The 27,755-nt window shown below is 58.1% G+C and overlaps 1 protein-coding gene across 1 annotated transcript; it reads left to right on the top strand.

Moving 5' to 3' along the window:
- The first annotated feature begins 2,101 nt into the window (after window positions 1–2,101).
- Window positions 2,102–19,750, top strand: SEZ6L (seizure related 6 homolog like). Its single transcript, XM_065646659.1, has 17 exons — window positions 2,102–2,189; window positions 5,586–6,365; window positions 6,605–6,738; window positions 10,119–10,311; window positions 10,836–11,021; window positions 11,471–11,636; window positions 12,474–12,640; window positions 13,629–13,823; window positions 13,912–14,050; window positions 16,049–16,245; window positions 17,404–17,598; window positions 17,739–17,930; window positions 18,157–18,351; window positions 18,837–18,869; window positions 18,998–19,112; window positions 19,369–19,471; window positions 19,721–19,750. Exons 1-17 carry the CDS (start codon window positions 2,102–2,104, stop codon window positions 19,748–19,750), a joined length of 3,108 nt encoding a protein of 1,035 aa, XP_065502731.1.
- Window positions 19,751–27,755: the final 8,005 nt, after the last annotated feature.

The following is a 27,755-nucleotide window of genomic DNA, read 5'->3' on the forward strand; positions in this document are numbered from 1 at the left end:
TTCGGGGATAATCAGATCACCGAAACCTCCAGGATGGTAACTACCGAACTCCAGCAATCAAGCCGCCGTCCTGTGGCACCCCGGGAATGCGCTGGCAGCCAGGCAGCGATAGCATCGGCATTAGTAATGGGAACCCGGCGATACAGCTACTCACACTTTGGCTCTTTTGGGAGCACAGCAGCAAAATGAGTGCTTTATGGTTATTTCAGCATCCTTTTATCAAGCATTTGCAGTTCCCTAATTCCTCTAAGCCCCTCTGGCTGAGATATGGGCAGCGATCAGATTTGCTCTGCTCTCTTCAGCCACGGCACCTCTGGAGCAGCACACGCACGTTTGCCATCACTGGCCGCGGGACACGGTCCTGTCCCCCTCCTTGGGGCTGGGGGGTGGCTTGGGGACCCACTCTCATGGGGGTGAAGCTTTGGAACTGTGGCCACCAGGCGGCAGAAAACTGCCAGAATGCACCGCGTCCCTGCCCTGTGCGAAACACAGGCAGCTGCTTTTTGCAAGGCAGCCCTGAAAAGCCTATTTTGCTTTTATGGAGAACAAGAGTTGATAGTGTATGAAATTGTGGCAAAGGGGAGAGCTTGAGCTCACATTTAATTAGTTTTCTTGCTTTCACCTGGCCTTGCAATCTCATTCACTCTTTTGCTTAATCCATTCCAGTTTGCTCAGTTAATGCGCCTGGGCTGTCACGGCAAATTCCAGGCCACAACCCCACATCTGTCGCTGCATCCTCACAGATCGGGGGCAATAAGCATATTTGTTTCTGAGAACCGTGAAAACAAAATTCTTCAAAAGAGCAAGAGAAAACTATCCTAAATGGCAAAAAAAAAAAAAAAAAGCTGTTTGCACCTGAAAACATATTGTCAAGAACAAATTAGTTGTTCTTTGGGCAGGATTGTGCGAGTGACAGAGCATAGACCACAGGTATGTTGTTCTTTGAGGTAGTGAAATTTTCGTGCTCTGAAGGCAAGTTTCAAAGAGGCACTTGTGCCCATTAATGTGTATTTAAGGACATTTTTGGTGCTCGGGGCCCTCTGCGAGCAGGTGATGGTGCTGCCCAGCCGGGCAGGTGGCTGGTGCTTTGCAAGCACCTGGCTCGGCGCTGGCTCTGGGTGAGGGGAGATGCCTGGGCAGCCCCTGCCCCATCCCCTGCCCTGCCTGTCCCCCTGCCTCTCTACCCCCCCGTGCTGTCACTCCCGTCCCCGGCAGCCGCACAGCACAGTGATGGGCACCCGTGCCCTGCCGAGGAGTGAATGCTTCCGACAGCGGCTAAGTATAAACCACGGGGGAGTGCAAGCTGGTTGGAGACATCCTCCCTGGAGCCCAGCTTCCTTCCGTGGTGTTTACATGCTGGTATCTAGGCAGAGCCCAGAATAGACCTGAAGACGAGTTGTCGTTTTGCATTAAGGTCACTTGTGCTCCAAACTGTCCCGGACGTTTCTGTCCCATCTTGCAGGAGCAGTCGCCCCTGCCGACGCCACTGTGCAGAGCGCAGTGCTGTGGGTGCAGGGGCTGCGAGGGACTCTTGCAGAGGCTTTTGTGGATTTAGAGAAACTTTCCAGCCCTGAACCGTCTGCAGAGTGCTCATGATCAAGACACCAGATAAACCCCTTGTACCTCTTGATAGCATTTACCTCCTCCGGAGATGGTTTAGCAGATTAGATCAAGGTCAAACGTGATCATTTCTCTTCCGCCAGCTCAGTGTCTCTGGATCGATCACTCGTGCAGAGTAGGATGGATTTTGGCAGCTGGGGAGGGTCCTGCTCTGCCTGTCCCCACCCCAGCTCAGCATTCCTTGGGGCCGGGGTGGTGGTGGGGACATGGGCATTCTGGGCGACATTAAACAGCTTTGTCCCACGCTGGAAGCAGGCAGCAGAGTGAGAGACTGGCTATGAGAGCACTGCAAGCAACCCTTCTGTGCTCACAACATTTCCTGCCATTACCAGAATATTTTTGCTACTGCAATTCAGAATAAATCCACAGAATTTATTATAAATCTCTGGTGGTTTATTTAGCACTCTGGTGGCATTAGGTGGTATCGCTGTGCTCCTGCGGGGGGACAGGGGCTGCAGAGCTGCCAGCTGCCACCCCCACCATGCTCCTGGGCCGGCTCCTGGGCAGCAACTCTCCAAAGATGCTTGGGCAATTGCAAAGCTCATCTCTCATCATGGTTATCCTTGGAGGTGAGAGAATGGCTGTTTGCATTCAGATCATATGGAAAGTATCTTACCAAAGGTACAGCGGGTTTGGCAGCACCGGGCAGGCAGGGCTGGCAGCCGCGGCTTGGGGACATGCTGGAGCACAGCTCTGGTTTGGGGGTGGCGATGCAATCTGGAGTTAAGATCATTAATCACTTCTATTTCTGGTAACGCAGAATATGCCCTTATTAATCATGGCAGCCAGGGCCCTCCCTGTGCCTCCATCTCCCCGCTCCAGCCTGGCTGCGTACACTTCCCTGAAATACACATTTGCCCTTTACAAACTAAAGCATGTTAAGTATCTCATTATGGAGTCGCTATACCAAGTGTTTTATTTCATGCTTTGTTAAGGACAGAATCATTTAAATGCATCCTGGCAAAGGATCTAATAAGAAATTAGTCAGCTTTCTGAAAGCATAAAATATGGTTTAATGACAACATCCGTTAAGAATTAAAGTTCACATGACGAATAACCCGAGGATGCTGTTTTGCTGTTTTGGGTAACACACCAGCTTTAAGGACTCAGGTTCTTGTGGGGACACCCCAACTGTCTCACTGTGAGCCAGTGTCCCACCACGTCCCACCGGCCAGCGAGCCCCCTCCTCTCCCCTCGTCTCCCAGGCCCGTGCCACCTCCTCCTCGTCTGACAGCCCCATCCTCTGCTGTAATGGAGAAACAGTTTTGCACTAAAATCGATGACTAGCAGCAGTGGGAGAGCAGCCATCAGCCGCCCGTCCTGGGCTTGGCCTGGGAGAGGAAGCCTAAAGCATGTGAAAGCCCCACACGGCTTGTCAGGGGGGAGAGCTGATGCTGGCATTGCCTTGGGGACCGATTTCCCCCCATCACCCCACGGCAGGATGCCCATGGCCCCCTGGTGTGATTCCCGTGGAGGCCAGGCTCAGCCCAGGCCAGGATGCAGAGGGAGGCAGAGACACTCAGCAACAAGCAGAGGTTGTGGGGGCTCCTGGGCTGCCCCACCAGCAGCAGGCATGGGGACACCCAGGCACTCTCCCTTCCCGGGGAGATTATTCAGAGCTGACACAAGTCGGTGGTTGCAGACAACGTGTGTGAAATGTCTCCTAATGTGCTAAGGGAATTGGCTAATGAATTTGCCGAACCACTGCTAATTAAGGAATTAATTTTTTAAGTTGTGGGAAACACAACGGGAGAGGCCAAGGAGTCCAGAACTGGTTTGCCTGCGGCTGGGTCTGCAGCTCGGCAGCTGAGAGCAGGAGCAGCGATGGGGCAGGCAGGCGCACGTCCCCGGCTGTCCTGAGGAGCTGGGGTTGGGGACCTGCGCAGTACCACCGCCCCGTGCCAGGGCTGGGGACCAGCCTGGTGCCACCACCCCGTGCCAGGGCTGTCCGGGACCGAGGAGCAGGAGCAGCTTGGGGATGGGTCTGGCACAGCTCAGCAGGAGGAGAGGGGAGCCGGCCAGCAGTGAGGGGAAGGCTCCTTTGCTCCTGCACTGCACCCACTGCACAGACCTGGGCAAAAATACATCACCTCCAGCCTCGGACATGCAGATTTTGGGAACTCCATCCTTTAAGCTAATTCTCCCAGCCTTTTCCCTTCCCTGTTGTGTTCCCTTCAGTTCTTGTCAGAAACTGCTTTGATTTCCCAGAAGATCGAGCAAAGTAAACTTTCAGCAGGCTGTTTGCTTTCCTCTGCACAGGCTGCTTGTGCTCGTCCCTCCTGCCCTGCTGTTCCCAGATGGGAGTGTCCCCCTTAACCGAGGGTGCCCATGGGCTGCTTTTGCTGCAGACCATACAGAGCAGCGACCATTGCTTATCCCTGCACGAGCTGCAGCAAGAAACACTGCTTGGTTCCAATGGGAGCTGGCAGGGACTGCTGGGGCATTCAGGGCTGGACCCTGACACCCCATTGCCACTGTGAGTCCCTTTTCTCCCTGGCATATGTGGAAGTGACCCGGTGGTGCTGGTGTAAACCCGCTGAACTGTCCCACTGCTGTGCCGGGCTGTACCACGGTGTGCCCAGCTCATGCTGGCTGTACAAAACTAATGGTAAGGCGTCAGCAGCAGAAGTTGAAAGGCTCTAAAATCACAGGGTGATGTAAAGGGTGGTTGGATGCCGGAGAAATGGTACTCCCCCGCAACAACCGCCCTGCAGTGTCCCTGTGTTTCAGGTTCTGCATTCAAAAGCTCCTTTTCTTCCTTTTTGTTCTGGTCCTGCCCTAATTAGTAGAATCTGAAACACACAAAAACCCCAAGTTAAATTTAATGCAAGCATTGTGCTTTTGTTTAAAGCATCTGTAACACTAACTGTAATGATGTGCCCAAGGTGAACCAGAGGTTTATTGTGCTTTGCTGGAGTATGTTTGGGAAGGAAAAGCCCCCAGCTGCCACTCTGATCCCCCAGCGACCCAGCACTGTGGTGGACACATGTCCCCACTGCCCCACAGGGATGTCACGGCAGCTCAAACTGCTTTTCGGAGCAGGTTGGTACCTCAGTTTGCAGTGCTGGAGGAGAGCATGTGCCTGGGCCATCAGCAGGGCTGGGGGCTCACAGACCCCCCATGCCCGGCCAGGTGCCACGTTTTGGGGACCTGGGCTCCAAACCCTCACAGGGGAGCTGAGGGGCCTGGAATCAGCATCTTTAAGCACCATGTACTAAGTGCCTTCCCTGGCAACTGCTGTTTCCATGGAAAATGTTGACTCTCTGCCTCTCGGAGCTTTCTGCAGCGCTTCTCAGAGCCACAGTGCTGCTTACAGCTCATTTCACACCGTGGACCGCAGCCCCATCAGACCCGTTGGTGGTGAATAGATCTGTATTTCAGGCAATTAAACTCCCTGGCCAAAGCGGTGGCAGTGGAGCTTTGATTGCTCTTCCTTTCCCGCGCATTTCTTCGCCCAACACAAAAGGTTGTGGCTGCCCAAGGAGAGACTTTGAGCGGGTGGTGTTCTGCTGCGGGAGGCTGAGGAGGCCAGTGAATCGGCGTCTGTTCCCCGCCGGGCAGCAGCAAGGGGAAGACAATGGGAAAGAGCCGTGGCCTAATCAGGCGCTTTGAAATAGCCACATTTGCTGATGACAATTGCAAAAATAAAGGCTTTTCACAGAGACCGAGCCAGAGCAACAAACTCAGCAGGAGCGAGTGAACCTCCCTGAACAAGTGACCTCTAGATAAAGAGACCAAATAACAGCTCTGAAACAGCGAGATAAGGCCACTGACTTTCAGCAAAAAAACAACTTTCAGGGAATCTGTGCAGGCTCATTATCGCTTTCCCATAATGAGCCCGTTTGGGAGAGCGGCAGGCGTTCAATCAGCCACAGCTCCCCAGGGGGCTGATTTCGTGCCACTGGCACAGCTACGATTTCATGCCCAGAATTGCCTAAGTCCCACTTTTCTCCATTTTTTTGCAGACAGCGGATCAGGGGCAGCACTGGTTCCCGCCAGCCCGGACCCTCTTGCTGCAGAAGAGCTGGTGGACAACACAAACGGTGGAGCCGGGGAGCTTGGGCACACCACAGGTTTGGCTGGTGGACCTGGGGAGCTCAGGCACACCACAGGTTTGGCTGGTGGAACCAGAGAGCTCGGGCATGCCACTGCCCTCAACCTCCTGCCGGTGGCAGAAGGTGGCACTGAGCTGGCGGCGGAGGAGACAACGCTGCTGGTGCAGAGCCATGTCTTGCCAACACCCACCACCACCTCCAACGCTGATGCAAAACAAACTTTCCCTGTTAAGAAAAAGCCACCTGCTCCAAAGCAAGTAAATACGGCAAGGAAGCACCCGAAGCCCAAGCCCACCCTGCCACGGCCCCTCCAGGCTCACTCCCTGGCCACGCCGCTGGGTTCTGGGCTCCCCAGTGGCTCCCAAGTGCCGCATGTGCCGGCAGAGGCAGCAGCCAGAGCGGGGCACACGGAGCAGAGCCCCCCCGAGCTGCCCTGGGTGGGGCAGGCCACCACCGTCCACCCCGCGCTGCAGATCTCCCCGTCCACGCTGCCGCCACGGGTCCCCGGGCCCTTCCCCGCCAGCGTGGGTGATGCCGGTGAGGCTCCCACAACGGCTCCCGCCGGTGCCGCCGTTAACCGGACAAACGGCACAGAAAGTGAGGTGCACGGCCCTGTGTCAGAAGAGAGCCAAGAAACCACCACGTCCACCATCATCACCACCACCGTCACCACCACGGAGCCCAGCCCGGGTAAGCTGCACTGCCTGCACAGGGTGGGGGGCATGGGAGAGGGATACGGCAGGTGACGGGGACCAGCTCTGTGCACTGAGTTTGGGGAGCTGCCCAAAACCTTCTGCACGTTGGTGAGGTTGGCTGCTGGAGCAGGGACTAGGGTGCTGGGATTTAGGGCCGCGGGAGCACCCGAGTGCAGGAGGGAGCTGCTGGGTGAGCCGGTTCCTCAGGGCAATCGCTGACACAAGTTCCCCCAGTCCTCTGCAGCATGAGCTTCCACGACCCCGAGGGCTACATTGACTCCACGGACTATCCCCCCCTGCCCCTGCACAGCTACCTGGAGTGCACCTACAACATCACCGTCTACACCGGCTACGGCGTCGAGCTCCAGGTGAGAAACGCATCAGGGTGGGGATCACCATGGTCCACCCCCCCCATGCTGTGGCAGCAAAGGATGCAAAGCACCTGCATATTGGGCATGGCTGCCTCAGGTACCAGTGCTTGCTAAAACTCCCCCTTCCTAGGGAAAAACAAACCAACCAACCCAAAAAAACCCCACTAAAACAACAACAAAAAACCAACCAACCAAACAAACAAAACCAAAACACAAACCCCAGATTTTTCTTAAGCTATGTAATAAATAAACTATATGAGGGAACTGGTACATCCTGAATGTCAGCAATGATCAAAGCATTAAAATGCCATGCAATTAATTTAACAACGAGACGCTAGCAGGCAATTTGCAAAATAGGCACTCAGCCTTCGTGGGAAGGGGCGAAGCAGCAGCAGTGTCTGCAGGAGGGCCAAGCGCAGCCCTCTGCCTGCTGCCTGTCCGGGGAGAGTGGGCAGCCCTGAGGGGTTCGGGTGGGCAGCCCAAGTCATCTCTCCAACCAGCACTTGCTTTGGATAGGTTTTGACAAACGGCTCCTACACCGAAGCAGGGCCACGTCACTGAGAATGGAAGGGTTAAAACCCCAGAGACAAGCAGGTATTTGACAGCAAATCCCAGCTGTGGCAGAGAGCGGGGCTGCTCTGTGTGCAGGTGTCTGTGAACGCTGTGAGCTGGCACACACGGGAGCGCGGAGCTGCGAGCACAGCCGCTGCGGGTACTACTGCCCTGTGTGCCATCACCTCCCCACTGCTCCCCATGTTGTGCTTCATGCTGACAAACTCTCTTCCATCACTTTTTAATTGTTTCACGCATACAAGCTCTGCAAGCTTTGGTGGCTGCAAGGCTAATGACATGGGGTAGGTGCTGGAGTAACGCGGTGCAACCTCCTCAGCTGTCTCACCCTCCTGTGGATAATTGGTGAGCATTTAAGTGCTTTGGAGTTAATTCACAGCTCCTGTAATGGAGATAGGCAGGGGGGACCTTGCTGGGGGAGGAGGAGTAGGAGTGGGGCTGAGCTCACCTGCCGGGATGGTGTGATGCAGTGGTGACCCATGGGGGTTCCTTTTTTCTGTGTGGGTTTGCTGGGGCTGAGCTGGGAGCTCTGCGGGCCGGACCTGCTGGAGATGCTGTTTTGGGGAATGCTGGTTTGCGGGGAGCCAGGCTGGGCAGCAGAGCTGTGTGTGCGCTGTGCTGCTCTGCAGTGGCGGGGAGCTGGGGTGACTGAGCTCTGTGAGGAGCCTGGCTGGTGCCCTCCCCTGTCACGAGCGGTGTATGGTCTCAGCGGGTCCCACTGGAGCCTGAATGTGAGGAAAGATGCGCTGGAGAGCGCAGGGGAAGGTCTTGGGCACAAAGCCTGGCTGATAGGCACCATCTCGGGAAGGGCTGCCAGAAAACCTGCCTGTGGCTGGGGTCTGCTCCCCACATCCCCACAGCATCCTGGGGGGAGCTGTGCCACAGCTTGCCTGCCCCCGCACCAGCCGGGGTCGCATCATCGCAGCGCTGGGAGCCATGGAGCAGCCAGCTCTCCAAATGTTTAGTTAAATTATATTTATTTTTAAAATTCTTGGCAGGAAATAGAATTTCCCTAAAGAGATTTTCTAGTGGGTGAGCAGGGCTGGCAGCTTGAATGAAGGATCCCTCCTGGCTTCCCAACAGACCCTTTTGGAGCTGACATTGGTGCAGTCTGATTAAAGTAAGAACTTGTCCTCCCCAGCCCCAGCAGGGACTTGCACATATGGTCCCTCTCACGGTGTCTGACGGTTCCTGGCACCAGGCCACCTCATCTGTACCCGCCAATGCCACCTCAGCAGATGGAGTCCCCTGAGAATGCCACTGGCACGAGTTCCTTGGTGGTGACATCCCTGCTCCGGGCTCCTCTGGGCTGGGTTTGCAGGAGGAGGAGGCTGAGTGGTGCCCCCACCCTGCGAGGGGCCGGGGAGATGCTGCAGCGTCCATCAGCTCCTCTGCAGAGCTCTGCCCGCCCCAGCTGCTCCTCCGAACCCCTGCCCAGTGGAAGAGCTGGGGGGAGCAGGGCCGCTCAGCTACTCGGACAGCACCCCTGGATGTTTCTCTTGCCAGAGCGATATAGTGCTAGATAGTGTGTTTCGTGCTAGTCATCACTGGAGGAAGCTAGCTGTGGAGAAGGTTGATCTTTGAGTGACCAGAACAAAATGTGTTAGAAACACCCTGGAAACATCTTTGCAGTGATTCAGACCTGGCTCAGGAAGAAAAACTCTGCTCTAGTGGGAGCTGGGGGTGAGTTGTTAACGTTGTACATAGCCTGTTTATCTTTCCTGGGTCCTGCTCTCCAGATAATTCATCCCCAATAACATTTAACTCATTCTGTTTATTAATAATTAGATCTGAGCTGGCCCACCAGCTGCAATTGGTGTGTACGCTATCCCGGGGAGCCACATTTTCAGGACAAAACCTGCAGAAGAAATGACCCAGGGCAGGTTGGGGTCCAGGGCACACACTTGTCCTTTGTTTCCAGTGTGCTGTGTGACACCCATGAGGACCAAGGACTGCTGTGCCCTGCAGTGGGGACCAGGGACTCTGCAGGGACCCAGCACACTGCTGCAAAATAAGGCAAAATCAGCTCCTCCTGAGTTAAAAGTGAGGACCAGGCTTTGCCAGGCACCGGTCAGGGCTTATGGACCTTTGGGGCAGGCAGGGAGTTACTCAACAAGGTCAGGGTCGTTTCTCCAGATGAAATCTCGGGTTTTCCAGCAGAAGGTCAGAGGATGCCAGGCACAGCGGGTGGCTCTGTGTGCGGTACCAGCAGCCCTCGGGGACTGGCACAGTTGTGACAACACCAACAAATCCTTCTAGTCACAACGTCATCGGGAGTGCTCGCAATTACGGACTGAGGCTGTGGTGTGTACTAAATATAGAGCCCTGGTCCTCACCCACTTAAGAAACAAATGATCTGATGAGCATCTTTCTGCTGAAATATGAGCCCATTTATTAAGCTGAAATGCAAACGTGGGGTTACTTTTCAGCTATTTCCAAATAGTAATTAAAGGCTTTTGGGATTGCTCATTTGCAGTGACTCCCCATCACTCCCTGGTGTGGATGAGGGATCCTGGGGAGGATCCCTGGTGCATAGGGTGGATGGTGAGCAAAAATACCCTGTTTTGGTGGCAGATCTGTGCTGAACAGCCCAGCCACGGCTCAGACCGGTGAGCCTTGGCCATGACCATGCTCAGTGCTGTGGTGCCCCGAGATGCAGCTCTGCTTCCAGGACTGATGACGGTGGAATTGGGCACCCACCAGTACCCTGACCAGCGACTCGTGGGACCACTCCATCTCCCTTCTGTCTCACCGTCACTGGGACCCCCGCCTTCACCCCACAGCTCACGGGTCTGTGCTCCCCCCAGGTGAAGAGTGTGAACCTGTCCGACGGGGAGGTGCTCTCCATCCGCGGGGTGGACGGCGACGCGCTGGTGGTCCTGGCTAACCAGAGCCTGCTGGTGGAGGGCCAGGTGATCCGCAGCCCCACCAACACCATCTCTGTCTACTTCCGCACCTTCCAGGACGAGGTGGTGGGGACCTTCCAACTCCACTACCAGGGTGGGTGCCTCTCCACTGCGGGCACACGAGGATGGGTGGGACGGGTGTCTGTCCCACCAGGCTGCAGGGTGGAAGGACGCTGGGCTCTCGTTTTGCTGGATGTCCATGCTCAAGGCATCAGCTCTTGTCATGCCCTGGAAAGAGGGTTCAAGATGCACCAATAACCCAGACCCCAGTGTTTGCTGTGCTCCTCACACCCACCTTGCCCCATTTCTGTCCCCATGCAGCAGCTCTTCCTGCACAGACCCAGCCTGCAAGTCTATTTTTTCCCTTGCAGAGCTATAAAAAATAGATGAGTTCAAGCAAATTATTTTTTAAAATAGAAACTGGGTCTGGGCAAAAGCAGTAACAGTTAGAAAAGCAGAGACTTGCTGGTTTGTCGGTGCTCTGATGCTGGCCCTCAGCCACGGGGTTTGTCTGTGGCAGCATGGGCACGTCCAGCATGTCACTTGTGTCCCCCCTCGGCTGCGGAGTGGCTGGGAGCAGACAAGCCCTATGCTCTGAAATGGGTGTGTTTGTTCCAGTGTTCATGCTGAGCTGCAACTTTCCGCGGAGACCTGACTTTGGAGACGTCACTGTGATGGATTTGCACTCGGGTGGAATTGCTCATTTTCACTGTCACCTGGGCTACGAGCTGCAGGGGCCCCGGGTGCTCACGTGCATCAACGCCTCAAGGCCGCACTGGAGCAGCCCAGAGCCCATCTGCTCAGGTATGTGCCTCGGTGCTCAGCCTCAGGGCTAAGAAAGATTGAGATCCCCAAATTAAAAAAGAATTAGAGTTGGTTTCTTTGAGCTATGAGTTGAACATGGTCCTGGGAGTGAGCGAGAGCAATGCCAGCCCAAGGTACTGCGGGTTTTCACACCAGTGGCAGCAGAATCTGCCTAATTAGGCAGGTCAAGGAAAGGAAATTGCAGATTTTATGGGGGTGTGTGAGTATATATGCGTATACACAAAACAAAGCAAAGCCAAGCCGGGCAAGAGGTTTATGAATTGAAGATTGGTGAGGAAACCTGGGTGGGCATGAGTTCTCCATTGAGTGGAGTAGAGTGCTTCAAACCCCTTGCTGTGCAGAAGCTCCAGGTGCAAATGCCTCCCCATGCTCTTTGTCCTGTCCTGTGTTCCTGCCCTGTGTCTCAGTGGCTGTGCTCTGTATCTCAGCTCCCTGCGGTGGGACAATCCACAATGCCACCATCGGCCGCGTCCTCTCACCCAGCTATGCGGGCAACCAGTCGAGCAGCATATTCTGTGTGTGGACGATCGGGGCTCCCCCAGGCCAGAAGCTGCACCTGCACTTTGAGAAGCTGCTGCTGACCGAGAAGGACAGGTGAGGTCTGTGCTGAGCCCCCCTCCCTGCACCCCGGGACTGCAGAGAGCTTTGCTCTGCCCAGGGTGCAGAGCCAGGAGCTTTGCTGGGTGCTACATAGACCAAAGCTTGGGAGCTCCCACCTGGTCTCATCTCCTCCACTCACCCCTCCTGCCCTCCTGGTGCCCGGGCTGCGGGTGTCCCGGGGACAGCAACGACCCAAGCTCGGAGCGCAGCATGGAGGAGGCTGCCAGCCAGAGGATGGTGGGGACAAGGGCACAGAATGGTCCTGGTGCAAGGAGGAGGATCCTGATTTAGGTGTCCAAGCACTCAGGAGGCACAATGGGTCTTTGAGCAAAAAGATCTGCAAAAGGCAAGCGCAGAGCCCCAGCCCCTGCTGCCCCGAGACCCTGTGCTTTGTGCCGGGGTTCCTGCAGGTCTCTAGATCCCACCAGCTGCGGGGCGATGCATGGGCTGTGTCACACGTGTCTCCTCCTCCCCCAAATACCCAGTGCCCAGCACCATGCACCACTGAGGTGCAGGGATCTGCAAGTCCCCCGCGATCAGCACCCATAGCACAAAGCACATACTGGTGGTGCTGACACTTGTGTTTAAACAGCATTAACATTCAGGCCGGTAACAGGCAGTAAAGCAGCTTTATGACCTGCAGTAAAATCAAAGAATAAAGCCCCTGTTTATGACACCGTAAAAGAGACTTATCTGGTTGGTGAATTTTTGTTTGCACAATTTCTTTAAAATGCCATGAGCGTGAGTACCAGGGAGGGGGGAGCTGGGAGATGCTCAAGGGAGGACACAGGAACGCTTCTCCCATGTAATGTGCCATGTCCTCACTTGCAGGATGGTGGTGTACAGCGGGGACATGAACCAGTCTGCCATCCTCTACGACTCGCTGCGTGCCGACAGCGTCCCCTTCGAGGGGGTGATTAGCGACGGCTCCTCCATCAGGATTGACTTCCTCGCAGAGGAGCCTGCGTCCGCCACAGCTTTCAACATACGCTTCGAAGGTGACCTGCTCTCATTTTGGTGCCCCTGAGAACCCCAGGCCAGCCTCAGCCAACACCCCCAGACCTCGGGATGTTTGGGCAATTCACAGAGAGATCTGTCAGAAGAGTCTTGGCTGCCTTGGCACCAGCTGAGCCCGTGCTCCGCCGTGCTGCACTCCCCATGTCACTGTAGCCACACAGGGCAACCCAAACCTCATCTGGGGCTGGTGTAGCTTTGAGGAATGCATTCGACTGGCAATAAATGGGAAAAGAAATAGTGAAATGCTGTTGGTGAGCTGAGTGTCCACAGGATGTGCCTCCTGTGCCTGCCGTGGGGCAGCCCTGGGGCAGCAGGTGCTGTGTCCAGGATGGGGCCCCTCTGAACCCGGGCTGAAAAGGCCATCGGTGCCATTGGAATCACACAGTCTGCGGTGACTGCCACCACCCAGTCTGTCCCCTTCCCTCAGTCCCCACAGCGTGGCACTGCTGGGCACTGAGCCCACACCAGCCGCAGGCACAGGGCTGTCCTGGCTCCTGCCTTCCCCAGCCCCGCCAGCGGCTCCTTCGGGGACGGGGCACTGGGCAAGTCCCGGGCAGCTCACACAGATTTGCTCCTCTTGTCAATTAAGCGCATCCTGCTGGGGGGGGTCAGTCCCGCAGGAGCCTCCCACCTCTGACCGAGCTCAGTAAGCTGCAGTAATCCCAGGGGAGATTTCTCAGCAAACACAGCAACTGGCAATACAGGGAGTGTGTGACTGATGCTGAGACACAATGGAAGTGGGGCTTGGTTAAGCCTGTGTGGCTCGGGACAGATAAACTGTTGTTAATCCTAATTGCCTGTAAAATATGCCATGGAAGAGGCCACCCATGCAGGGCAGGGATGGAGGAATGGGTTTCTAGCTGGACATTGCAGCAAAGCCCCAGAGCTGAGGTGTGAGAAGCAGGGAGGGGCAGTGCTTCCCCAACCCAGTGCCGTGTCTCTGTGGCTAATGAGGGGTTTGTCTTCCAGCCTTCGAGCGGGGCCACTGCTACGAGCCTTACATCCAGAATGGGAACTTCACCACCTCCGACCCCACCTACAACCTGGGCACCACCGTGGAGTTCACGTGCGACCCCGGGCACTCCCTGGAGCAGGGCCCTGCCGTCATCGAGTGCGTCAACATGCGGGACCCATACTGGAACGACACAGAGCCGCTGTGCCGAGGTCGGTCCCCGTGCACGAGGCGGTGCTGGGGGGAGTGTGAGCACCCCCAGAACCCTGTCTGAGCCTCACCTGCCTCTTGCTCCCGCAGCCATGTGCGGAGGGGAGCTGACCGCCGTGGCTGGGGTGATCCTGTCCCCCAACTGGCCAGAGCCCTACACGGAGGGGGAGGATTGCATCTGGCGGGTTCACGTCGGAGAGGAGAAGCGGCTCTTCCTGGACATCCAGCTGTGAGTAGTCCAGACCTTGGCATGTGTCTCTGCCCTGCCAGTGCTCAGCCCACTTGGCTGCATTGTCCCTGCTCCCCCCTGGCCACAGACCCGTGTCATTTCCCTGTTCTCCCCATCAGAGCTTTCCTAACCCCCTATTCCTAATCCCCCTCAGCACCCACGTGGAGGCCCAGGGCAGTACCAGTGCTGCTCCCCAAGTTCAAAGCACTGTTTAACCATCCATTGCAGTAGGTAATTGCTCCTGAGACAGCTTCTGGGCTCCTCTGGAGCAAAGCCGCAGGGAGCGGTGCCACAGCAGCACATAACCATGTGCAGCTCAGGGTGACACCGGCACTATCACAAACTGGTTCATGCAGGGCCAGGAAAGCCTAGGGACATCCCTGAGCTGGAAACCTCAGCTTAGTCTTTGGGCTGAGTGTGATAGAGGGAGGGAGAGGGGCGGTGGGAGGCTCTGCCCAGCCCTGCCTCCTTTTCCCTGCCTTCTCCCTCTTCTGGGACCATCAAATGCACCAGTTCCCCTCCCGCCTGCCAGCCCGCTGCTATGCCATTCAGTGACATGGCTCAGAAAGCTGCGGGGCAGCAGAGCAGAGATGCCCAGCAAGGCCCCAACTGACCTGTCCGGGCACAGGCAGGCACGGCAGCACTTGCTGCAGGGGGGTCAGAAGGGTGGGGGATCCAATGCCAGGCTGAGAGCCCTTGGCATGATAATGCTGCCGGTGCAAAGGGAATCTTCAATGCTATTTTGGGTTTTCAAGTGGAGAGCGTGTTTCAAGTAGGGGCTTAGAGTCATAAAGGTTTTAAAGCTTTCTGTAAAAATCACAAGTCAGAGGTCCCAGTGCACCTCTCCCAGCTTTGTGGGTGCTTGGGCTGAGCAGAACTGGAGGCCAAGTGATTTGAAGTCATCAGACATAAATGTCACCGAGAAAATCATGTTTGACAGAAAGCAGAGATTTACTACAAATGTCAGCTTGCCATGGGGATTAGCTGGGTGCCTTCCAAGAACATTCTTAATAAAATGTTTGGGGATCGGCTCAGGCATCTCCAAACAAGGCTGAATTAGATGGGCCAATGTGCAGGGCAGGGATCCCGCAGTGACCAAGCATGTCCTGGGCTCACAGGTATTTGCACACACAGCTGGACGGATCCTGCCTGAGTGCAGGAGTCCAGGCCTGGCTGGGGAAGTTACTTCAGCCTCAGACCTGATGAAGACTCCTCCTGCGGGGCTAGGAGCATCCTGCTTCTCTTCCCCATGGGGAAGGGGTAGACGTGGTGTCCCTGTCCCAGCCCCTCCTGCACTGCCCAGTAGCGGAGCACCGGGTGCTGGCCATGCCCCTCAGTTCTGGCCAGCCTTGCTGGCATGCAGGACCGTGCCTGTGCCATCCTTGGGGTTGATCTGATAGGTTCACCCATACTACCACTACCAGCACTGAGCAGGCAGCCAGCGGTGGGGCTGCAGGGGCAGGAGGAAGCCCGGCAATAGGGCTGGCAGCTCCTCTGCAGGGATGGGAGGTGATGGAGCCATGTTTCCCCGGGGATGAGCATCCATCGTCTGCTCTTTGCTTGGAAGCCCTTTGCTTGCGCACAAGGCGCAGCCCCATCCCTGCAGCAAACGGGGTGAATGGGGCTGCTGCCCGGGCTGGCGTTTGCTGCCTGCCCGCCTGGATCCCAGTCATTCCCGGCTGCATCCCGGCCGAGCCGCCCATCCGCGGGCCGCCACTGCTCTCTGCTGGCCGCGGGGACAGCGCGGAGGGGAGGATGACGCCGGAGGACTTACGGGTTCGCCGTTTGAAAACCAGCTCTGCGACCCCAGTGGGGACAGACCGATCCCACGGCCCTTGCCCAGCCTGCCTGGGGATGGCACAGGCCTGGGGACAGGTCACAAGGCAGGTTGGCTGCACTGCAGTGCTGGGGCAGGCAGACACCTCGCTGACACTTGAGCCCAACACCGTCATGTCACTCCCTACCGAAACTGCTCGCTAACCGAGCTCTCCTTTCCAGCCTGAACCTCAGCAACAGCGACATCCTCACCATTTACGATGGGGACGAGCTCACCGCCCGCATCCTGGGGCAGTACATTGGCAGCAGCGGGCCCCAGAAGCTCTACTCCTCCAGTCCTGACCTCACCATCCAGTTCCACTCGGACCCTGCCGGGCTTATCTTCGGGAAGGGGCAAGGATTCATCATGAACTACATAGGTAGGTAGAGCGGTGTGCTGGGTGCATCCCAGGCATTGTCACTGCAGTGTAAGTGGGGACTGTGACACACAGCCAGACCAGGTTGTCCAGGTGCTGGGTCTGCAAGCAGGGAGAATTGCTGTGACACCAGCACTCTTCTGCACAACCCACTTTCTGCAGAAACCCCTAGCCCTACTGCAGGTCTCTGGATCAGTCAGTTCTGGGGTGGTTTTGCAGGAGGACAGCTGCATTTTTGGTCCCTGTTAGCCCTGATCTAGCCCAATGCAACTGTGGAGCAAAACAGGGAGAGAAATGGCTGGAAATGGGGGGAAATCCCCCTGACACACACACTTAGACATGGGCTTGATGACACTGAGGCACTGCAGTGATTTGTCCTCCCAGGAGAGGTCACTAAACCCCATCCCTGGGCTGGCTCCGGAGACGGGCATCCCCAGCTCACAGCTCCTTGCTCTGGAGAGGCTGAGACTACACCTGGAGACGGCTGTTCACATGTCCTTTGGTGCAGCCGTGTCTGCCAGACTGGAGCGGCTGGTGCCCAAGGAAGGAACAAGGACTGGAAAGGACACTCCTTCCCCACAGCTGCCTGCAGTCTCGCTGCCTGCCTCTCCCCCCACCTGTCTTCCCTTGGCAGACTTCTTCCAAGCATGTTTTCTTCCCACTGCTGACAGCCCCGGTTATGATAGAGATCAAGCTGCAATGCAGATCACCTGGTCCCCTCCTCGGTGCACTGCAGCACACAGGGCTGGGGACAGCAGGGCACAAACCCCTCACCAGAGCAAACCTGCTGTGCCGTGACCACAGCATCTGTGCTACTCCTCGCCTGCAGCCAGTGCTGAGCCCTGTGTTCCCAGGCTGCTCTTTTTGTCCTGAGCCCAGCACAGACACTGCCCTGATCAGTACAGCGCTATGCCTGCTTTTAATGTCAGGGCTGGGGAGGCTTCAAAGAGCCCCCGTTACCCGCTGCTGCCCCTTCCCTCTACCCAGGGGATGCCACCCAGAGACCTGGCCCCACTGTCTGTGGTGCCTGGGACCAGAGAGCTGTTGGGGAGGGACAGAAGCATGGCAAAGAGCTGCATGTCCCCGTGCAGCGGCTCCGTGGAGGGCTGTGCCGCGGGGTTCCGTTCGGCGGGTGACAGCCAGCGTCTCTCCTGGCTGCAGAGGTGTCCCGCAACGACTCCTGCTCCGACCTGCCCGAGATCCAGAACGGCTGGAAGACCACGTCGCACACGGAGCTGGTGAGAGGGGCCAAGATCACCTACCAGTGCGACCCGGGCTATGATATCGTGGGGAGTGACACCCTCACCTGCCAGTGGGACCTCAGCTGGAGCAGCGATCCCCCGTTCTGCGAAAAGAGTAAGTGCAGAAGCAGCATCGGTGCCCTGAGCAACGTGCTGCTGTCCCCATGGCATCCCTGTGACCACACAGATTCGTGACAGCTGCCAGTCCCTGCCACCGTGCCAGGGGTCCCCACTCACACGGCCTCTTCTCCTCAGTTATGTACTGCACAGACCCGGGGGAGGTGGAGCACTCGACTCGCCTCATCTCCGACCCGGTGCTGCTCGTGGGGACCACCATCCAGTACACGTGCAACCCCGGCTTTGTGCTGGAGGGCAGCTCCCTGCTGACCTGCTACAGCCGTGAGACGGGGACACCCATCTGGACCTCACGGCTCCCGCACTGCGTCTGTAAGTTCGGGGGGTTTCTCTTGCTCTCCCGCAGCTCAGCTCCTCTGCTCGGGGATCCTGGGAAGCTCTTCCCTGTAGCTGAGACCTTCCCCAGCCATGCAGGGTGGTGCAGAGCTTCGAGCTACTTGAAAGTGGGATGGGGTGAGATCTTGGGTGCTTCCTCAGCTCCTTCTCTCCCTCAGCAGCCCAAGCCCTGGGGCTCACCCCAGGATGTGTTCCCTTTCAGCCGAGGAGTCGCTGGCCTGCGATAACCCAGGACTGCCAGAAAACGGCTACCAAATACTTTATAAGCGCCTCTACTTGCCGGGAGAGTCCCTGACCTTCATGTGCTATGAAGGCTTTGAGCTCATGGGGGAGGTCACCATCAAATGCATCCTGGGCCAGCCATCCCACTGGAGTGGACCCCTGCCCATCTGCAAAGGTAACGAGGGACCTGAGGGACATGGTGACAGCCACAGTCCCTGACCTGGGTCAGCCTGGGGACCTTTGTCTGGCTGCAAACCCCCAGGGATTTTCTAGCCAGGAGTTAAACTCACCTGAGACCTGGGTGTTTTTCTGGGTTTATTGTGCTTTTTGGACACAGGAGGATGTTCCCATTGCCACTAAGCTGCAAGGATGAATTGTTCTTAATTATTGCTTAGTGGGAATCCGTGGAGACCTCGTCTCTGGGGCAGTGGGGCTCTCTGGAGTGTACCACGGCTCCAGGCGGAGCCCTCCTGCTGGTGTCTCGCTTGCCCAGTCCTGAGCGTGAGCTTACAGAGAGCTTATTAAAATCCGAAAGTCTTCAGCGTGGCTGGGACCACCTGGGGCACGGAGACTCTGAGCCCAGGCTCCCCATGTAGCCAACAGCTGCCAACACCCAGTCAAACCCAGTTACGTACCAGTAACTCTCCATTTCTCTTCCAGTGAACCAAGACAGCTTTGAACATGCTCTGGAAGGTGAGTGGGATGACCACACGGGGCCATCAGCCAGAGCCTGCAAGGAGCTGGGCAGGAGGGAGGGCAGAGGCAGAGGGGGGATCACAAGGTTCTTGCAGATGCCAACATAATGGATCCTGTCCTTTCAGTAGCAGAAGCCGCTGCAGAGACATCACTCGAGGGGGGCAATATGGCCTTGGCCATATTCATCCCGGTGCTGATCATCTCCCTGCTGCTGGGAGGAGCATACATCTATCTCACAAGGTGGGGCGTGCAGCCGGGCTGGGGGGCTGGTGGCAGAGCCCCGTGGGGACATGGCCAGGGCTGGCTCAGCATCGCTGTGTTCTCGCTGGCCACATACCCCAGGAATGGTTCTGGGGAGCCAGCACCGAGCTCTGCTCTGGGGTCCCTGAGGTACAGGGGAAGCCAGGATGGGGGGACATGGGAGGACAGGGCTGGCCGTGCTTTGCTCTGGGGTCCTGCTGTGCAGCCCAGTGACTCCCATGTGCCCCCCCCGCAGGTGTCGGTACTACTCCAGCCTCCGCCTGCCCCTCATGTACTCCCACCCCTACAGCCAGATCACGGTAGAAACGGAGTTTGACAACCCGATCTATGAGACAGGGGTGAGTCTTGCTGCACCCATCCGTCCCTGGGGCCTGTCCCCTCGGGGAAGTGACGGGAGGGTGGCTCTGTCCCTGTCGGGGGCTCCGGGGGGAGCTCCGGCAGGCAGGAGGGGGTTGCAGGGTCCAGGCAGGGCTGGCACCATTTCCCTGGGAGCAGAACAAATCCCCGAGCCTCTCTTACAATCTGGGAATGGGGAGATTACCCTGAAATGCAGCTGCTGCCCTCAACTGGCTTTTTCTTGTTCTCAGGAAACAAGAGAATATGAAGTTTCAATATAAGGACAGTGGTAAGAGAGTCTCCAGCTGTGACCTTAATGTGCTCTCATAGAACTTCCTCAGTAACTAATCCAGAGACCACGTGGAGTTTGGTTGGACCCCTGGACCTGCTGTTGTCTTTCCTTTTGCCTCTTTATTGAAGATTTTACTGTTTTCTTCACTGTATTTATTCTATTTAAACTGCGATAGGTGTGCTGCAGAGCCCCAGGCGCAGGCAGCAGCGGGAGCCGGGGCAGAGCCCGGGGGGTCCTGGGGAGGTGTGGGGGCACCCGCTGCCCCCCCGGTGTGGCAGCGCGTCCCCTGGCACTGCCCACAGACATGCAGGTGGATTTCTGCGGTTCTGCTGTTGTTAAAAATTAAAAACGTCTCCATTGCAAGAGCCTGCAGTTGATTGCTGGGAGCTGAGGTAGGCGCAGGGTTTGCCGCAGGGGCTGCCAGCCCCCATCCCGCAGGTCCTCGCTCCCCTCGTCCCCAGCGGGACCTGCAGCCAGGGGCTCAGGGGCCACCAGGACTTGTGTGCCACCGGCGCAGGGAGCGTCCCCGCTGCGGCTCAGGAAAGCTGCCGGCCGGTGCAGAGCCCTGCTTGCCGTGCGGGGAGCAGGGGGCGGCCTGGCACACACGAGGTACATGCCACTTTTCTTTTCCCGCTTTGCTTTGGATGCCGAGAGGCAGCGAGCCAGGACTCCCAGCTCCACGGAGAAGCATTAACCAGCCACCCCCAGCAGCCCCCAGGACACCGCGCTGGGCACCAGTGGAGCAGCCAGTGCCTCTGCTCACCCTGGTTGTTCCTCATTAGTGACACCATCACCCTTACCAGGAAGAGCCCAGTCCCACTAACGGGACCCTTGTCCCCGGGTAGCATCTCAGGGTAAGCAGGAGGGAGAAAAATGGGCAGAAATCAGCCCAGCAAAACTGGTCCCACCACAGTGGAACCCCAGTTTGAGCCTCAGCGTCATCTGCGCTGCTTTGCTGTCCTCACCCCTGCCAGAGCTGGCCATGGGCAGGGCTGTTCCCCAGCCATCGGGACACAGACCCCCAAAGGGCCAGCTCCTCCGTGGGCCCCCCCACCGCCAGGCCCTGGGGAGGGCAGTGAAGCCACCAAGGTGTCCTTGGCTGCCGGTGTCTTTCTTTTGTCCTTGTAGAACAGCAATTGTAACCACGGGAGACTGGTTTAGGTTTGGGGTGGTTAGTGCATCTCTGCAGTGTACAGCTGAGACTTAGTTTTTTTCCTTTAAAAACAATGAATGTGTGTTTGTAATTTGTAAAGGTTAAAAAAAAAAAAGAAAAAAAAAAGAAAAAAAAGTGCCAAAAATGTACTAAGCATTTCATTTCCCTTCATACATGTCTGTTTTTATAAGAACAATGTGAAAATTGCTGGGATTAAATATTTTTGAACATGATAAAGTACTTCCATGGGAAACTCTAGCATTCAGTATAACCTCAATACAATTTGTTCTGTACTTTTAAATGTCTGAAATCAGTTTGCAGAGACCTGGACTGCAGGCCTGGTGCAAGCGAGGGTCAGCACCGAGCACATCACACACCTCGCCGGGCCACAGGGCGAGCTGACACAGCCCTGGGGACACCTCTCCTCCCCGGGATGCTCTACAGGAGCCAGCGCTGGTTCTTCCTGGACCCAACACCACCCGTGCCAGCCCAGCCGCAGAGATGCCTCATGGGGTGGGTGGGGGTCTGGGTCCTGCCTGAGGCACAGGGACCCCTCTGCAAACCCATGGCCGTGTCACAGAGGATGTGCAGAAGGTTTTGGGGAACCTCGCTAGCACAGCCGTGTAGGGCAGGGGGCCTTTGGGGGCCTATCCTGCCCATGCCCTGAAGACTCGTGGCCATCACCTGGCAGGTCCCATGGGGTATGTGCCAGCTGGGGACAGCATCTCCCCAAAACCATAGGGAGAATATGGGGGGGCTGCCTCACCTGCACCCTGTATGGCTCCACACTGGCCTCATCCTGCAACGCGCAGCAGAGCGGCATGGCTCCGAGCATTTCCCGACACCTGCAGAGCCCCAGGTTTCCCTGGCAGTGGTAATGGCCAGCGGGGAGGGACAGGGACGTGCAGCCCCCCCAGCACCCTGCGAAATGCCCCCAGCTGGGGCATTTGCCACCCTGCCAGGAAACCCAGGGCCTCCTGTGTATCCCTGCACTGCCCCACATGAAACAGGAGAATAATCCTGCACTCTGAAAATGTGCTTTTTAAAAAGGTTATGATGTGACATAAGATAATAGCTTCGTTTAGCAGCTGTCAGGCTAATGCACAGGGGGGCGAAGGAGCCAAGGCTCTGATGCAGAGCATTCCCGGGGGAGGAAGCTTGGGTTATTTTTGGACAGACATTGCAACAGAATTAAAATGAAGAGGGAAAAAAAAAAAATCTTGATGCTGCTGTTCCTCCTCGGTGACGTAAAGCGGGAGCCAATCTCTGGCCTTGCGCTTTGTGCCGCGGATGAAGCTTTGTCTGAGCTCAGCAGCCACAGCCATCACCCGCCTGTCCCCCGCGGCAGGGGCATGCAGTGCGCTCGACCCCTGGCAGTCACATAGCTGAGGGATCCCCGTGCCCACCCACCCACCTGAGCTTGGGGTGGAGCAGCAGGAACCCCTCGCCTCCCCTACAGCTGCATCGCAGGGCGGCGAGGCAGAGCATCCCTCCCCAGCGGGATTTCATATAGCCATTCACTGGCCATGTCCCTGCACCTTCCCCCATTGCCAGGTTATTTCTCAGCAGGAGTCAACAGCGGCTTGGGGAGAACCGTGAGGAGGTGGAATGTGATTAAAGAGCAAAGAGCAGGGGGGGCTCGGGCTGGGCTGGCAGCAAAGCAGTGCGCAGAGGTAGAAATGCTGCGGGAGGGATGCAGAGCTGAGGGATAAAGCCAGGCTCAGAGAGTCCTGCACACTGCCTGGGCACCAGCTGCTCTGGCAGGGACTCAGGGAGCAGGAGCTGGCGGGGTGGAGGTCTCCTCGGCTCAGGGGCACAGGGAGGGCCCCTCCAGGAGCACTGTCCCAGCTCCAGCCTGAATGCCCCGGGAAATCCTGGCCCTGGCAGAACACAAGCCAGTTTTGGCTCCAGCCGCGCCCTGGCAGCAGCTCGGGGGGACACCGGGCAGTGTCTGCCCCGGGAGCACATCTCGGGAAGAGGGAGAAGGAAGGGCTGGAGCCAGGAGGCTGCCGCGCAGACGGGGCTCCTGCCAGGGTGTTGCTGGCAGAGCTGTGCCAAGTGCATCCTGGGGCTGCTCCCAGTCCTTGTGCTGTGTAATGGTCTAGTGCCTGCTCTCGTTGCCTGTTTGTCCCCTGTCAGACCCTTGCTGTCCCTGCTTGGGGCCCAGTGACCCCTCCTGGTGCCAGGGGATCCCAGCTGAGCCATTCCAGCCCCAGGACACAGGAATGACATCTCCTCCAGATCCCCAAGCTGGGGCAATCACCCTTGCCAAAGGAGAGGAGCAGGGATCTGCAGAGCACAAGCCCGAGAGGAGGCTGGCAGCAGGGTCAATCCTCCTGGCATCCCTGCCAGCCCCTCCGAAGAGCACAGGGCAGGGGCATCAGGTGCCCGCGTGCCCAGCATGGGGCAGGGACGGGTGGTGCAGGACGTGTTGTAAGAAACCTCTGTGCTGCGTGTTATGGGCTCAGCATTATTGGGAGAAACGCACAGCAAGGAGTCAGGATGACAGCCCAGACCTTCAGATCTCAATTCCACCCCCTCACCCCAGCGGTGGGGGAAAGCTGCACAGCAGAGAGGTTGCTGGAGAGGGTGCAGTGTTGAGAAGGGGGTTGGTGCACTGGAGGGTCAAGAGCCCCAGGTGACATCCTAAAGGCAGAAGAAAGAGAGAAGAGATCAGCGGCAGAGCTGAGGAGCAGGGTCTGGAGGTGCCCAGCAGGGACCAGAGAACAGAAAGCAGATGGAGGGGAGAAAGGATGAGAAAGCCCAAGAGCCAGCAGACGCTGTGGCTGCCAGCAGAAGGGTGCACTGCCTGCCAACGACAGGCGGGATGTGCAGGCTGAGCCTGAGAGGGGTCTGGGAAAGAGCAGGAAGGAATAAACCCACCCTCCTTTCACTCTGCAATATAAAACACTGCCAGGGTGCTGCGGGAGCAAACTGGGGGAGCCAGGAGGGCTGGGGTGGCGAATGTGCTGGTGGGAGCACAGGGGAACAGCAGGAGCAGAAAGGAGGCAGAAATGTGCTGGGACAGAAAACAAGGTGCAGCTTAGGTGTGCAGAAGCTGGTGCTGAGGTTGCTCCAGGGCAAGCACACACAGCGCAGGGGCTGAGCAGAGCAGCCCCTAGGTCACTGCTAAAACCCAGCTCGAGCTGTGACAGGGGATGGATGTGCAGGCAGCGGAGGCAAAACCCGCGAAACAAGGCAGGGCTTCCCCCACACTGGGAGTGGTGACACGTGTCCCACGCAGCTCCACGTGGCACTGTGCCACAGAGCAGGGCAGCACTGCCAGGGCTCTGCCTGCGTGGGGCTCTGCCTGCGCGGGGCTCTGCCTGCAGTCAGCTCAGCCCAGCAGCTTCTCTGGCACCAGAGGGAATTGTGGAGGGAGGGCTGGACCTTTGGGGCTCCTGGAACCACTGGATTTGACAGTATGTGCTTAGGTGAATGGGAAATGGGGAGGAAAAAAAGCAAGAAGCAGGAAGCAGAAAGGCTCAAGACAAACTGTTTCTTCACCAGTACTGAAGAGTTATTAAAGGACACCCCAAATTGCAAAAAAATTTGCTTCCTCTACTGCCAGCCTGCAAAACTAGTCTCTTTTCCCTAGGGCCAAAGCCTGAACACATCCAAGTTTGGCTTATAAAGAGAACATCTTGTCAGGCCCCATGGGCTGGCTGCAGTAGCTGGAGCCAAGCGTGTGTGGGGCAGCTGCACTGTGTCTGTCTGCTCCAAGTGCTGAACTGCTGCTGTTAGACACGGCCGGGTTCTTCTGGGACCCTGCACCTGCTGCTCTTGCTGCCTATGGGCTCTCCAAGGGAACTCCCAGGAGCTGAAGCTGCCACTGCCTAGGAACCTCAGCTCCAACACTGCCCTCACCCCAGGTGCTGCAGCACACCCACACATCCTTGCTCAGGCATCTCCTGGCTGCTTGCACCTGGGGCATTGCCTCCCCGGGTGTTCCAGTCCCCTGCATCCCAGACGCATGCACCCTCAGTGACCAGCAGCCCCTGTATCCGGGGTGCTGCGTCCCCAGGTGCCTGTATCCCTGCAGCCGGTACTCCTTGCATCCCTGGAGCCAGCATCCCGTACATCCCAACTGCTGCATCCCTGATAGTCAGTGTCGCTGGAGCCAGTATCCTGTCGCCTGGGTGCCTGCATCCCTGGGTGCTCCCACTCCCAAGGCCAGAAACCCCGGGGCCAGCATCCCCTGCATCTCAACTGCTGCAGTCTGCAGTGCCCGTATCCTTGGAGCCATTGTCCCCTGCATGTCCTCTTGCATCCCCCCGGTGCCTCTGCACCTCCTGCATCCCCCCGGTGCCTCTGCACCTCCTGCATCCAGCTCCTGCAGCCCCAGACACGTGTCCCGGGGTCCGTGTCCCCCCCCATCCCGGGGTGCCCGTGGCGGGACGGGCGCTCCCTCGGGGACCAGCACCCCCGTCTCCCGGCTGCTCCGTCCCCAGTCCCCCACCCAGGTGCCGCAGCCCCGCCGCTCCCGCCCGGCTGCCGGCTGCGGGCTGCGGGGGCGCGGGGCGGGGCGGGCGCGGGGGCGGGGGCCGGCCCGCTGCGCAGGGCGGGCGGTGCCTCGCCCGGGGCCCGCAGGCTGCGGCCCCGGCGCGGTCCCGGCGGGGGCGGTGCGGCCCCTCCTGCCCGGGCTGCTGGGAGTTGTGGTCCGCGGCGGCGGCGGCGAACGGAGCGGAGCGGAGCGGCGGCTCCGGGTGGCCCCGCACGGCCCGGCGCGGGCAGCAGGTCGGTACCGGCGCGTCGCAGCGCATCGCGGCGGGGCGGGAGCGGTGGCCTCGGCGGGGAGCGCAGCCCGGCCCCGCCCGGCCGGGCAGCGGGGCTCGGCGACACGGCCGCGCCGGTGACAGCACGGCGGCAAGTGCCACTGCCACACTGGGTGGTGTGACAGAAGCACGGCGGAGAGCGCTGCCACAGCGGGTGTTGCAGCCACAGCGGGTGATGCAGCCGCACCGGTGACACCAGCTGATGCCGCCACGCGGGGTGACACTGTCACACTGGGTGAGACTGGCACGATGGGTGACACCACCAGGGTGGCACACCAGTGGCATGGGTGAAGTGAGCGCCCACGGCTGCCTGGCCATGCTCCAGCTCTGTAGTAGCAGCCGGTGCCCTGCCTCACCCCGACACTCCTGCATTCAGAGGAGGCTCCTCACGATGGTCCCGAAGGTGCCGCCACCAGCACTGAGCTGAGGACAGCACTGCCACACGTCCTCGCCACCACGGGGCCCACGGCCTGGGCACCTCAGCTGGGCTTCAGGAGATGCTGGGGCTCCCACGGAGCCACCAACATGCAACTTTCTGCTGCATCGAAGCCTCTCTGCCTTCATTATGTAACGCCGCTGCTGCCTGGCACGGTGCTCGCCTCCACGTCCTGCACAACTTCAGTGTGATGTGGAATTGATTTCCACTCTTCTGGACTGGCTCTGCCTTTTATTATTAGCTGAGGAACCTTTTATTGGATCTCGGGCCGGGGGTGCTTTATGTGACTACCTGTGTCATGCAGGGCTGCGGTGCTGCATGCGGCCAGGGAAGGGTGACAGCACCCACTGGCCCAGCAGTGAGTCCCGGCCACGCAGCATCTGCCAAGAGCAGTGCTGGCGTTTGGGCCTTGCCCTGCCGCCGCCTGCGCAGCCCCTGCAGAAAGTGGGTTTGGGCAGGTGTGCAGTGGGGCTGCCTATGCCAGCGCAGGAGGCAGCGCCAGGCTGAATCTCTGGGGACACTCTGCCCGGTGTCCTGGTGCAGCCCAGGGCTCGCAGCCCAAAGGCTCTCTGGCTGCAGGCTGCACATGGGCTTTGATCTCTTACTACTCTGATGGTTTCCCTCCGATTTTCCTCCTTCGAGGTGCTGGCACCAGCCGCGGGGCAGCAGTGGGGCCGTGTTTGTGCTGTGCCGCCCTTGCATGGGTGTGAGTGACTCTGGCTGTGGGACCCTGAGTCTGTTGCACCCCCAGCTCTGCCCCTCCCGTGCACTCGCTTTGTCCGTCAGCTCCTGGATGCGCCTGGCTGCTGCACCGACCAGCTCCCTGCTCGCCTGTCAGGGCAAGAGCCACCGTGAATACAGATCATGCCGGGGATGTGCCTGCCTTCCCGGCCATGCTCCAGCACCGCGGAGGAGTGCGGGGGATTGTGCCGGCTGCGGGGAACACCCCTGGGACCGGTTCCATGGCTGCACCCTGAGCGCCAAGGCCTGGGCTGGAGAAGTTGGCATGTCTGGAGGGATGCCAGCCGGCAGGCAAGGTGGAAAGTTATCTTAAAATTCCCAGGAGGCTGTGACGTGCCACGTGGATTGCAGATCCTGGGACGGGGCGCACAGGCAATGTGCTACAAGGAAGTAGGATGGAGGGAGGTTGTCTGTATGTATGTCCCTCCCTGGGGTGTAAAACTGCCCAAACCTTGTGTCCTCAGCCCTGCACAAGGGCCACAGCTGCAGGGTCAGGTCCCAGCCAAAGCTCCACAGCTGAAGCTCATTCCCATTGCAATCAATAGGGATATCACCTTCATTACCAGGCTGCAGGGAGGACTGGGAACGGGTTGGGTGGCTTCCCTGCTTAATAAACCCATCCTACTCCTTACAATGCTTTTACAGGTGAGCTCCCACAGCATCTCTCTCCCTCTTACCTATATCATCCTTGTTTCATGCCTCCCAGATGGTGATCTCTTGCTGCAGGCCAGGGCAGCCTTCAGCATGCTTCCCAACCTGGTTTGGCTTTCCCCTCCATTTCTGACCTGTTGCCTTGTCTGCTCCTCTGCCCCTGCTGCTCAAGGTGCCCAGGGATGTAGTTTGGGGCAAGCAAACATCACTCGTGTTTATGAGGGGTTGGAGCGTCTTC

Source organism: Caloenas nicobarica, chromosome 16, assembly GCF_036013445.1.
Source record: "Caloenas nicobarica isolate bCalNic1 chromosome 16, bCalNic1.hap1, whole genome shotgun sequence".
Lineage (NCBI taxonomy): Eukaryota > Metazoa > Chordata > Aves > Columbiformes > Columbidae > Caloenas > Caloenas nicobarica.